At 52.7% G+C, this 12,370-nt stretch overlaps 3 protein-coding genes across 9 annotated transcripts; 1 reads left to right on the top strand and 2 right to left on the bottom strand.

Annotated features, from left to right (window-relative positions):
- Nucleotides 1-3,156: 3,156 nt before the first annotated feature.
- On the bottom strand, nt 3,157-5,422 carry CUNH16orf86 (chromosome unknown C16orf86 homolog). The gene is made up of 5 exons (XM_063247530.1): nt 5,258-5,422; nt 4,764-4,996; nt 4,700; nt 4,179-4,401; nt 3,157-4,078 (listed from the first exon to the last, which is right to left on the bottom strand). Exons 1-5 carry the CDS (start codon nt 5,327-5,329, stop codon nt 3,675-3,677), a joined length of 933 nt encoding a protein of 310 aa, XP_063103600.1. The 5' UTR covers nt 5,330-5,422; the 3' UTR covers nt 3,157-3,674.
- A 35-nt stretch (nt 5,423-5,457) lies between these two features.
- Enkd1 (enkurin domain containing 1) lies at nt 5,458-10,129 on the top strand. 3 transcript variants are annotated; one of them, XM_005004644.4, is made up of 8 exons: nt 5,458-5,591; nt 5,859-5,958; nt 6,045-6,239; nt 7,290-7,462; nt 8,728-8,853; nt 8,958-9,121; nt 9,220-9,356; nt 9,445-10,129. In XM_005004644.4, the coding sequence occupies exons 2-8, from the start codon at nt 5,874-5,876 to the stop codon at nt 9,603-9,605; spliced, it is 1,041 nt and encodes a 346-aa protein (XP_005004701.1). In that variant the 5' UTR covers nt 5,458-5,591; nt 5,859-5,873; the 3' UTR covers nt 9,606-10,129. The 3 variants fall into 3 exon arrangements, with proteins under 3 accessions (XP_005004701.1, XP_063103594.1, XP_003472198.2); XM_003472150.5 differs by lacking the exon at nt 5,458-5,591 and having other exon boundaries at nt 5,737-5,958; XM_063247524.1 differs by lacking the exons at nt 5,458-5,591; nt 9,445-10,129 and having other exon boundaries at nt 5,732-5,958; nt 8,958-9,125.
- On the bottom strand, nt 9,771-12,175 carry Pard6a (par-6 family cell polarity regulator alpha). 5 transcript variants are annotated; one of them, XM_063247527.1, is made up of 4 exons: nt 11,967-12,103; nt 11,389-11,611; nt 10,888-11,192; nt 9,771-10,670 (listed from the first exon to the last, which is right to left on the bottom strand). In XM_063247527.1, the coding sequence occupies exons 1-4, from the start codon at nt 12,027-12,029 to the stop codon at nt 10,221-10,223; spliced, it is 1,041 nt and encodes a 346-aa protein (XP_063103597.1). In that variant the 5' UTR covers nt 12,030-12,103; the 3' UTR covers nt 9,771-10,220. The 5 variants fall into 5 exon arrangements, with proteins under 5 accessions (XP_063103597.1, XP_005004704.1, XP_003472063.1 ...); XM_005004647.4 differs by lacking the exon at nt 11,967-12,103 and adding an exon at nt 12,157-12,175 and having other exon boundaries at nt 10,314-11,192; XM_003472015.5 differs by having other exon boundaries at nt 10,314-11,192.
- Between the last annotated feature and the right edge of the window lie 195 nt (nt 12,176-12,370).

The following is a 12,370-nucleotide window of genomic DNA, read 5'->3' as shown; positions in this document are numbered from 1 at the left end:
CTAAATCCCCAGCCCCGAGCATGTTATTCTTTGGCCCCTGAGCCCTGCACGTGAGAATGGGGCAGCGTTAATCCTTTAATTCAGATAAGAGTTATGTTCTGATCAGGCCTGTTATTTTTCCCAGGTCTCAGGCTCCTCATCTGTAATACAGGTTTAATCGCAACGCGAACCTGTTTGGTCCACTGGAATTTGCTAGGTGTGTAACCCAGTAGAACCGTGCAAGAGAGAGACTCTGTCTTTCGTTCCCCACAAAAAAAGGATAGTAAACTGTTTTAATATTGTCCAGAAGTGACTCCACTTTTCCCAGGAAGTAAAGAAGACAACAGAAACAGTGACTTTTCCCAGTGTTTCTCCAGTGGGGTGTGGTGATATACCCTTGTAACCCCGGCATTTCTGTAAAATCAGCCTGAACTACATAGTAAGACCCTGTCTCACACCATCTCAACCCTTCCCAAAAAGTTTCTCCAGCTGGCCAGACTCCAGCTGAGGTCTGTACTCCATCAACTGTGTGTGTGTGTGTGTGTGTGTGTGTGTGTGTGTGTGTGTGTGTGTTTGTCTGTCTGTCTGTCTCTGTATGTGAAGGGGTTCAGACGAAAGACCCAGGTTTGTCAGGGAGGCCTTTACTTTTACTTTTTATTTACTTTTTCAGACAAGCTGTCCTTAAACTCATAATGTAGTCCAGGCTAGTCTGGAAGTCAGAGATCCTCCTGCCTGGGCCTCCTAAGTGTTGGGATTACAGGCAACCACCACAACACCTAGTTGGGGCAAGGTTTTACATAAACAAAAATGTGCAATGATGGCCACAAGCATCAGTACACTAAAAAAACAAACTGCAGGGAAATTCAGGCCTGGTGGTCCACACTAGTAGTACTGGGAGGCTGAGGCAAGAGGCTTGAAAGTTCAAGGCCAGCCTGGGCAATATTAAATTATAATATTAAATTATTAAGATCCTGTCTTAAAAAGGGATAAGGGGGGGGGATTGGGGATGTACCTCAGTGGTAGAGCACATCCCTAGCACGTGCACAGTCTTAGGTTTGTGTCTCTGTACTAACAAATAAATAAATGTAAATAATACAATAAAAAATGTAGCTCTGCACTCCCTGGGAGTCAATTCTCAGAACCACTACAAAAAGTAAACAACAAAAATACCCATTTCTTAGCCACCATCCTCCAACAAGATCTGTATCTTATACCCAGACCTGGCAGCTGCTGCTTCATCTTCCCATCCTGTCTCTTCGCCCATTCTGCCATTCACACTTCTGTCCATGCAGCCCTTTCACATTTTCCAGCCCAGACCCTGCCTTCACCCCTAGTCTTGCCCAGCCTGCACTCCTGATGGCCATGCTGTCTGCATTGGCCACATTGAACATAGTACTGGTATCTTCCACATCAGCAGGGTGTCATCCCTGGTTTGTCTTCACCCTGGAAGGTAGTTCTGTCCTCCAGGAATAGTTGAAAGGTTGCCTCATCATCTCTTGTCCCCTAAGCAAAGTGGCAGTAAGCCCACTGCTTGTGGTCCCACATGTCCACTTGAATCATACTGCCACAGAATTTTCCCTATGGTGAGCTTCCAGAACCATCAGAGACTTGTTTCTTCCTGTGTGGACAAGCCCATGGCTAACAAGCCTCAGGAATCATAGGCCAGCCCTCTTCTGGACACTATTTCCTGCCTCACCTGTGAGGAGATGAAAAGCAGAACTTCCTTCTCTATGATAGCCTACATTGCCCCAGACACCAGCCAGAAAACAGATATTCAGCCTTCTTCGGTCAGCCCTTAGCCAGAGAGCTCTGCTCTGATCTCTTTGTAAGGTTGCTTTTCCACAAGCCTCTGTTTCCTTAGCCACAAAATGAGGAAATGAAACTCCACTATTTAGCTTTGAAACACATTGAAAAGTCTGTGCTTGTCTCTCTGGAAAATGCTTAGTTTCCAGGGCACCTGGAGTAGTAGAATCACTAACTGCACTAACTGCCTGGGGTAGTAGGATCACTGCCCATGGAGATCTAGGAAGAAAGAGGGAGACTCCAAAGCTTACCTGTGGCTTTGCTATGGAAAGCTGGAGGGAAAGCACCATGTTCCTTCCACCTGGGTCTGCCACCCCATACCTCCAATGATTATGCCAGGCCATTATTCCAGGTCCCCCAGCTCATCGAGTTCCAGATGGCTTCAGCCAGTTCAGATTCTCATCTGTCCTTTCCATAGACTCCATCCCTCATCATGGTCTCCTTGGCTTGTTGCCTTTTATTGGAGGCCTCTGCTAGGTGAGTGCAATGTAGCAAATCCTGCCCTTGGGGAGCTCACAGTTGCAAAGACAGTTATAACCCCAGGACAATGCCAGGCAGCACTGGCTGCTGCCTGGCTCAGCAGGAAGAGGGCGCCCAAGTTCTCCCACATTAAGTGCACACTACCAGGAAAGGGGAAGGGGATAAAAGCATCTTAGAAAAAGCCATGTGCAGAAAGTGAAGGTAAGAAAAGATGTGGCTGGTCGGGGAATGTCAGGCAGCCACTGAGAAGTTGGGAGGCTGCTAGAGCAAGAGAAGCAAGGTGTTAAGAAGGGACAGTGATGCCATCAGAGGCACAGGTGTGTGTGGCAGGGACACTGCATGGATCTGGGCCCAGAGTCTATAGTCAAGACAGTGCAGTTCTTACCTGGAGAAGGCCATAGGTCAGGAAGGAGGCTGACCATGGGGTCCAAGCAGGCAGATTCTCTGGCCTTGACAGCCAATTGGCTGGTAAGGAATCAGGGTGCAAAGAATAGGATAGGATCTGAAGTGACACCAGGATTTTGGCTCAGTTGTGCAGATGAGATGCAGGAGGAAAAGCAGGTTGAAGGGAGGGAAAGTCTCTTATCTAATTTGGAATAGCCTACATCTGAAGGGTCTGAGAGACACACATGATGACAAGGAGGCCACGGCTGCACAGCCATCACTGGCCTGCTCTGCCCAGAGACCCCAAGAGCTGGAGGCAGCAGCGGGAGACATCAGACGATGTTTTTCCCACAAGCTTCAGGGAGTATATTCACCTCTGCCACCACCACCACCCCTCTGCCTGCCAGAAATGACACCAATGCCTTGTCACCAGGGCCTACTCCATAGGCGAGGTCTGGTCCATCTGTGCTGTGGAAATGAATGAAAAACATTCCAAAGCCGCCACTCTTGGAACAGTTGAATTATGCTACTGCAGAGGAGATCCCAAGTGTTAGTCCCTTGAGGTCAGGATTAATGCAAGCCCTTCTGTGAAAGACAAAGAGCAGGGCCAAACACCTGTTTCCCAGGACCTTTCTTTTTTTTCTGCCCCAAGTCCTCCCTACTCACCTCCCTCTTTATCTCCCATGGCGAGCCTCACTGACTCAGATTCACCTGGTGAAGACTTAAGTTGATAGAACCAGGCCCTGCAACCTACCTCCATTCCTAACTCAGATCTGTTTCTCAAGGTCCCTGGCAAGCCACATGACTGGGTAGGTTTCAAACTTTCATCCTTCTTCCCATCCTTTTTCCTAATTCAAGCATCCTATTGGGGAAACAAAGTCTTAAAAAAGAAAATATGTTTATTTTCTGCAAGCCCATGTTCGCAAGTGGGGAGAGAGGCTGAATTCTCTTCTCCACATGATGGTCTAGACTGACAGACTGAGGCTCGGTTCAGGTCTGGAAGGAGGGGAACCTCCAGGGAGTGACAGTTACTTGTACTGGGGGGATAGTGGGGGCACAAGAGGAGCAGCACAGACACTCAGCATCTTGTCAATATCTACCTGTGTTGACTTGTCTACTTCGGCCTTGAAGCAGCCACTCACCCCCAAGATGGGCAAACCCTCAGCCTCCATTCTAGCCTGCTCACCGAGGGGAGCGAGAGCAGGGGTGGGTGGCACTAATGCACTAGGACAAGGCAAACCAAGGCCTGAACCCACCTCAACTGCCATGGGCAGCAAGGCCGGAAGGTGCTTCACACCCACCTCCTCTGGAACCAGGGGCAGCTCCAATTTAGGGTCCACCTTGACCTCCCCGTCCCCCTCCTCTGCCTGGTTCAGCTCAGGGTTGCAATAGTTGATGTACTGGTACAGTGGCCGCAGGCGCTGGGCCTTTCCTGCAAGGACCCAGGACAGAGCAGGGGCTGAAGTGCCAAGTGGTGCCATGTCAGATCCAGCTAATAGAGGAGAAGGGGAGGCCCAGGGATTGCTACTCACGCTCCAGCATCTCTGAGGGTGCACACATTGTGCTGGCCACAGCCGGGAGCACAGGAGCCCCAAGACTCTTGCGTTTCTTGGCTTTTTTGGTCTGTTTGGCAGACGGTGAGGGCTCACTCTGAGTGCCCTCTGGCTCCTCTCTCTTCAACAGCAGTGTCCCTGGTGGCAATTCAGCTTCAGTCCTAGGATGAGCATGGTGGCTAGGTCCTGGGAGGATGACGGACTGGGACCAGGGACAACAACCTTGAAGAGGCAGCCTTCAGTCTCTGGTTCATGTACTTTGAGCCCAGGACCTGCCATGTCTGCCCACAACCCCAGGACTAGATCGCAGTCATCCCTTTCCTGGTCAGTGAAGCCCAGAACTGATACCCCTGGTAGTCATGTGACTCGGTTCCCTACACGACCCAGAAGCACCATCTCTTAGTGGTCTCTACACCAGGGGTCTTGAACCACAAGGAGGGGACAGTGATGGTATTTGCAGGGGGATGAGAGTCTTCTCTGGAGGAATGTAGGATTTAGACTCTTTCTGGAGTATGGGGCCCATCCCCCAGCCCTTTTGCTCCTTCCCTCTGAAACCCCCCTCACTTGACTGGCTGTTTCTTCAGCCCGTGACTGGGCCTCTCAATATAGCCCACAGGCCTGGGGCCCTTCTCTTCGCCTGCCTCTGCCTCTGCCTCTGCTTCTAGTCCTGTCTCCTCATGCTTGAGCCCCTCTTCTTGGTGCTCTGACGCTGAGCAGTGTCGTGTCAGAAACTTGTCTTCATCCTGCATCCTGCGAGTCTCTTGCACTGGGAGCAGGCACTGATCTGACACTGGACACTAGAGGTGACACATAGGTAATTAGTCATACCATGACGAGATGAAGGATGTAGGGGTCAATCATTCGACAGACAACATTAGCTATCAAATATGGGATAAAGGACCTCAGCCCAGGCCCCTGCCTGCCTGTGGGGTCTGGCCTGGCAGTTAGGGTGTGGGGTCACTCAGAATTCGGCCCCTAGCGTTTGGTGACCAAAGATTTGATGACTAGTCAGCCTGGCCGTCAGTCACCTCTGGGCTCTGAGCATGGGCACCACGCACCTGTGTGACACAAGCCTGCCCTAAGGCCGTCCCCTCACGGGCCACCGGACACTTGGCCTCTTTAGAGGCCATGGCTACACAGGGTCGGCGAATCTTCGACTGTTGCCTGGGGGAGGCCGGGCCCCGAATAACAAGACCAGGGAACACTTCGCTGATGAGGGAGACCAGAAGGGAGACAAGGGGTAAACAGGGGACACCAATGGCCCCGCTACCAAACTTCGCTGGAACTACAGGTCCCAGAAGCCTTTTCGCCACGGTCATTGACCCCTGACCTCAGGAACGGAAGCTGTTTGTTGCCTGGCAACAGAAACTTTTGGAGCTGAAGCAGCTGAGGGTAAAACGACTCTAATGAGTCCCTGCTGGGTGTTGGGGGAGAGCAGTTGCGGACCCGAAGAGAAATGGGCTAGGATCCAGGTCGCGATCACGGGGGCGGAGAACTCGGCCCAGACCCCGGGGCGGGGGGGGGGGTCAGTGCGGGGAGACGAGGAGAAGCCAGGTAATGAAGGGGACCGCATGGTTGAAGAGTTCGTCTAGAGAGGGGGCATGGGCTAGGGAAGGGACTGGGCGGGAGATGCACAGCACCGTAAGTGAACCATTGCAGGGCAGCGACGTAGACATGTGCGAGGGTCCGTCCCGCATCTCTGGGCCCATCCCTCCAGATCCCACGCTATGCCCTGACTACTACCGGCGGCCAGCCTCGGGTGAGTTGGTGGGTACCGCAGCGCGGTGAGGCAGCTGCTTCACCACTAAGCCCTACACCCTACATTCCTCCTGCCCCGCTTCTCAGCCCTGGGGCGCCTTGAGGGAAATGCGCTGAAGCTGGACCTACTGACCTGGGATCGAGACCTCGACGTCACACCTCTGCGTGGCCCACACGTGAGGCCGGGAGCCGGAGACCTCGTGGAGCGTAGGCGGAGCGGCGCGGGGGACGTGCTGCTGCAACTAGAGGGCATCTCCCTTGGTTCAGGGGCCCCTCCCAAGAGTAAGTCCCAGTCAGAGGGCCAGTGAGGCAGTCAGATATCAAAAATAGATAAAAACCATGTTGGTGGTGCATACCTGTGATCCTACCACTCAGGAGGCTGAGGCAGGAGTTTGAGGCCAGCATGGGGTACATAGTAAGTTCAAAGCTATGCTGAACTGCATATGGAGATCCTATCCAAAACCAAACTGAGATCAAGTTGGATGTAATAACTGGTGCATGTCTGAAGCAGGAAGATCACTTAAGTCATGAGCCTAACCTGAGCAACATGATGAGGTCTTAGTGTTAAAAAAACAAAAACAAAACAAACAAACATACCTGCTCTTTTCTGACCAGACTCAGGCATTGGCCCTCTGGGTCTATTCCCCATATAAGAGAGGGAATTCACTCCCTCCCTGAAAGAGTGCACTGGATCAGGTAGTACACATGAAGCTGTAGCATTCCTCATGCATCCATGCATCAGTGAAATGTTTATTGAGTACCTACTGTACGCTAGGCCCTGTGGATGCTAAGAACAATGTTAAAGACAAGCACAGGAGGAGCCCAGCATGGTGGCTCACGCCTGAAATCCAAGCACTGGGGAGACTGAGGTGGGAGGATTGTTGTGAGTTCGAGACCAGCCTGGGCTACAAAGTGAACTCAAGGCCAGCCTGAACTGCATAGCAAGACCCCGTCTCAAAAAAGACAAAAAAAAAAAAAAAAAAAAAAAAAAAGACAAGCATAGGCCACCATCAAGTCATGTGAGAGGTCATAAACAAATGAAGGGAATATATGATTAATGGATCCTCCACTATAAAAATGTAGAAAATAACCAGGAGATATTTTCTGGGAATCTGAGCCCAGGCTGGGCAACTTAACAAGAACCCAGCTGAAAATTAAAAAACAAAACAAAAAAGATGGGATATAAATAGAATATTTATGTTGGGCCTAACTTAGATGGAGAGGTCAGGGATTCCTTCTGCAGGGCATAGGTGTGGGTTTCTGTATGGTCTGATGTATGTTGGGCTTCAAGGGCCACATGTAGGGCACAGACTGGCAGCATCTTTTCCACAGGGAAGGACCCAAAAGACCACGAAAAAGAAAACCTGAGACGGATCAGGGAGATCCAGAGGCGCTTCAGAGAGCAGGAGCACAGCCGGGAGCAAGGCCAACCCAGGCCACTGAAGGCACTGTGGCGCTCGCCCAAGTATGACAAGGTGGAGTCCCGAGTCAAGGCCCAGCTGCAGGTATCTGTCTCAGAGAACCAGAAATATTGTTCCTCTTATCCACTAGGCTTTTCTGTTCTGCTCTATTATGGGAAAGAGGAAATCATAGGGGACTAAGATAACAAAAGACTAAGAGGGACTGTAGAGGTATCTTCTTAGAAGCAATCATGGCTGGATTGACCCTGGGAGCAAGTAGGAATTAGCTGACTGGAGAGTAGGATAGAATGTTAGAGGTAGAGAAGCTCAAGACCAGAAGTATGGGCATTGGGATCAGGCAAGGAGCTGGACCCACATGACACTTGTCAACAGTCAACATTTCTTTTCTTTTCTTTTTTTTGGATGTTGATGATTGAACCTGGGACCTCATGCACGCTAAGCATGTGCTCTACCACTGAGATGACCCCTGGCTCTTTTTTTTTTTTTTTTGTCTTTTTCGTTTTTGTCGGTACCAGGGATCGAACTCACGACTGCCTGCTTGCAAGGCAGACGCTTATGCCGCTGAGCTAAATCCCCAGCCCACCCCTGGCTCTTCAATACATATTTCTGATCACGGCAGGGAGGGCAAGTGTATGGTGGTGCCATTTTGTCTTGCATAGACACCCTTGCTCTATCCAAGGACTCAGAGGGAAGAACAGAATTGAGAAAAAAGACAAGGTCACATGAGGATGTATTGAGGCTGAAGCATCTATGGGACTCCCAGGGGGTGGGCGTGTGTCCAAGAGGCAGATGGATACTCAAGCCTGGCACGAGACCTAGCAGTTATTGATGAGCAGGTTGAGAACAATGAAACCAAGGAAGTGGCAACCTGCATTTGAGGGCTTTACATGCAGCGCCAGTGACTCTAGGGATTCAGAAGTTGGGATTTGGCTAAGAAGGAAAAGAATAGTAGCTGGACCAGGATTGAGATAGAAAGAGAGGTGGTTTGTTGATCTCTTAAAGATGTAAAAGGGGTTAGGGATGTAGTTCAGTGGTGGAGAGCTTGTCTATCATATGCTGGACCTGGGTTTGACATTCCTTACTGAAAAAAAGCTGTGAGGAATTCACACATGTTTAAATGCTGATGGGCAGATAAATTCCTTCAGAAGGGAGGAAGTCGATAGAGAAGCAGGAAGGACAGAGACATTGTTGTGTTTTGTTTTGTTTTGGTGGTGGTGCCAGGGATTGAACTCCCTTATGCGTGCTGGGCAAGCACTCTACCACTGAGCTACATCCCCAGTCCTATAGTCTTGTGACTTAAGACCCTGATCTTAGCCTGACTGACTCCTCTACTTTGCCCTGCCTTCCAGGAGCCTGGCCCTGCCTCTATGACAAAGTCTGCCCACTTCCTGCGGGCACACTCCCGCTGTGGCCCTGGGCTCCCACCACCCCGTGGCCCCAGTCCCCAGCTTACACCATCAAGTCCTAAAGCCAAGGTGAGGGAATGTGGGGGCCAGGAGCAGGATGGGAAAGGGTAAAAGGGGTGCAGAGGTACAGCACAGCACTATTGGCCCTCCTCCATGCTTGCCATGTCCTGCAGGGGCCATGCCTGGGTGTGGACTTCATTAGTCACAATGCCCAAGCTGCCAAGAGGGCCCCCCGGCGCCATTCCCGCTCACTGCAGATCCTGGCCCAGGTGCTCGAGCGGCAGCGGGAAGCCCAGGAACACTACAACACAACGCAGAAGGGCCATGTTCCCCATTAGTAGGTCTCAGTGCCTAAGACCCAGGGGAGGGGTACCTGTAGGGGTTGGGAGCCAATCTCCACCCAATGTTATCAACCTTGGACCTGTACCTCTGTAGTTTGTTGGAACGCAAAGATCTATGGCGGCGGGAGGCTGAGGCCCGGCAGCAGAGCCAGCCAGACCCTACCATGCCCCCGGGCCACACTCGCATGCCTGAGAAGCAGCGCCTAGAGACACTGAACAATCTGCTGCAGAGTGAGTACCCGAGCAAGAGGGGATGGATGGGGGGGTTACCTGGGGACCATGCATCCCTGCCCAGCACTCACTTCCTGGGAACCTGCAGCCCAGACCCAGCTGCTGCGTGAGCTGGTACTACTGCCTGCTGGAGCAGATTCACTGAGAGCCCAGGGCCACCGTGCTGAGCTGGACCGGAAGCTGGTGCAGGTGGAAGAAGCCATCAAGATCTTTTCCAGACCCAAAGTGTTTGTAAAGATGGATGCCTGAGCCCCTTTGTAAGGGCTGGGCAGGGAGTTCCATGCTGAGGACTGCCACACAGCTGCAAAGAGCAGGGTCAGGCCCGATCACAGAGCAAAGGTATGAAGACAGCAGCAGTGGGGTACACAGTATCCCCAGAGAATACTTCCCAGTCACCAGTGCCCAGTCACCACAGAACCATCCCAATCTTTTAATCCTTTGTCAAAATTAAAGTTTTTGTACAGACTGGCATTTGTTTCCATATGTCGGGCGCAGGCCCTCAACACACCCTGCCCGGGATGATAAGACCACGTCAGCTTCCGCAAGGCGTTACCTCCCTCTCTAAACTAGCCACCCCGTGCGCACCTCCTGCTCACTCCGTATTCGCCCCGTGCTGACTCTGTGGCAACCCCTGATTGGCCACAGCTGGATATATTAGCCAGAGCCTGCGTCCCATTCCCGCCCTGCTTCCTCGTGGCAGCCTGTGATTGGTCACGGCCAAATATATAAACCAGAGCCCGCATAAATAAAGCGGCAGTTCCTGTTACCCACAAGAGCGTCCTCTGTCTCACTGGGGGGCTGCGCCGGTCATCCATAAGAGATTTTCTTACTCTACAAAGCCAAGCCTGGTGACCATCCTATTGCTTAACTTAACAGGTTTCCCCACTGTCCAGGACAGAGGCAGGCTTGGAGGATCAAGGAAGAGGCTGGGGCTGTGACACAGAAGGACCATGTTGATAATTGTAGAAAATCTTTAATGTTGCCCAGGCTAAGACAGCCCTGTGAGCAAGCTAACCTCCCAGTGTGCAGTCCATGCCATGTTCCAGCAGCCTCAAGTGACAAGGGGCTGCATCCTTGCCTGTCAGAGGCTGAAGCCACTACCATCTCCTTGTATGCTACTCCCCCAGTCAGAGCTGGCCTGTTCTTGACTATCCAGGGAGGGCAGAGAGCTTCGGGCACCAGGAAGTAGGCAGCCAGGATGCAGATCCCAGCATGGGGACCCCTGAGACAGCCCATTGGAACAGGGTGTCTGGTGGTTCTCAAGGACCAGGTCACTGCTGTCATCGTCACTATCAGGTTCAGTAGGACCAGGTCCTGTAGAGGAAGGCCCTGTCAGACGCCCAGATGCCCCTCGCACCACATTATTGCGCTGGTTGGCAGGCTTGACAGTGACAATGAGGTTATGGCTGTTGGCAACCATCATGTCTGTCACTTGGTCCAAGGTCTTTCCAGCCACCTCAATGCCATTGACCTCTAGGATCTCATCACTGACTGCTAGCAGCCCTGTACTCTCAGCCAGGCCCCCACGTACCAGGCGGGAAATGAAGATGCCTGGAACCCGCTCCAGGCCCTGGGGGGCCACACGGACACTCATGCCATCTCGGATGTAGAAGCCCAGGGGGCGGTCTGAACCATGCTTGTGCAGCCGAACCCGTCGGTGGGTCTCAGGTAGTAGGTCCACATCTATTACTGAGGAAACCTGCCGAAAATCTTGAGGCAGGCTGATTAGCAGTGGTGGCCGGGTACGCAGTGGTGCAACTGGTCGAAGCAAGAGCCCCTTCTTGCGCCGTTGCAGAGAGTTGGAGGCAAAAGCCAGGCCAGTGGCATCAGCTTCTGCTGCAGGGAAAGAAGGTGTTGAGATCAGTGATTGCTTTCCCACTTGGGCCCTTTATAGTGCCCAATGTCGCTATTTTCTACCACCTGGAGGTCAAGTGAAGGGCAGGTACTGCAGAGCATGAAACCTGGGTGTCTTTTATGGACTAACTCTTGTAGATCTGCCCTGTCACCCTATCCCATGATAAGCCATCCTCACCCCGCTTCTGCACCAGCAGGCGCAGTGGTGGGGGCCCGCTGGCCAGAGCCCTGTGCAGGCTGTCATCATTAGTGAGGGGCAGCAGGTCGCCGTGCGCATCTGTGTAACCAAGCAGCACATCCAGGCCAGGGATTTGGTGCACAGCACGCAGCAACCGTGAGAACTCCTGGAAGCCACTCACTGAAGCACGGGGCAGTGCGAAGCGTCGGAACTCGGCGTCAAACTGGAGAGAGAAAGGGTCAGGACAGAGCCCGCGCCCGCTTCTTACCATAGTTCTGAGCTGTCCGGGGTGGGAAAGAACGAGCTGCTGAAAAAGCTGCAGTCTTCAACCAAACAGCTCCAGTACAGGGGTGGCTGTCAAATCCCCCCCCCCAATCCCGTGCCCTCCATGTACCCCAGCCACAGAGGGACTTTGCAGGCCAGCAGCAGAAGGTAGATGGATGGGGGCTGGCAGGCAGAATGAGACGTGGAGGATGGAAGACAAAAAGGTGAAAAGGACTAAGGAGCCCAGAAGGGAGAAAGAGGGAATTGGAAGCGTCTAGGGCCGGCGCCGGAGCGGGAGCCAGAGGAGCCCTTACTTTGCTCTTCACCTCGACGATGCTGTCAGGACTGCGCCCCGGAGTCCTCTGCGGCCTGGCCATGGCGGGGCCGGGCAGACCGGGGACGCTGCCCCAAGCAGCCCGCCGAGGTGCAGGTGCACTGCCCAGCCGGCCCGCCCGTGCCTCCCCGCCCCTGGCGGTAGCAATCGCCCCGCCCTCCCATCCGGACCTTGACGTCAAGGGGGCAGCGACAGTGAGCAATGCTGATCCCGCGTTCCCTAGGAAACAGAGATGGGGGTGGGAAAAGTGCTCCTCTGCTCTTACGTCATTACGCTACGATTCGTGCGTCTGGGGAATCTGAGGAAGGAGGGGCTCTGTCAATGCAAGGGGCGAATGCAGGAAATAACATTTACTGAGCGTTGTCTGTTACTTCTCCCGGCTTT

The sequence above is a fragment of the Cavia porcellus genome, unplaced genomic scaffold, assembly GCF_034190915.1.
Source record: "Cavia porcellus strain 051 isolate PalLab524CR breed Dunkin Hartley unplaced genomic scaffold, mCavPor4.1 scaffold_4, whole genome shotgun sequence".
NCBI classification, from domain to species: domain Eukaryota; kingdom Metazoa; phylum Chordata; class Mammalia; order Rodentia; family Caviidae; genus Cavia; species Cavia porcellus.
Note: the sequence above shows the minus strand (reverse complement) of the source record. Positions and strands in the feature narration are given on the sequence as shown.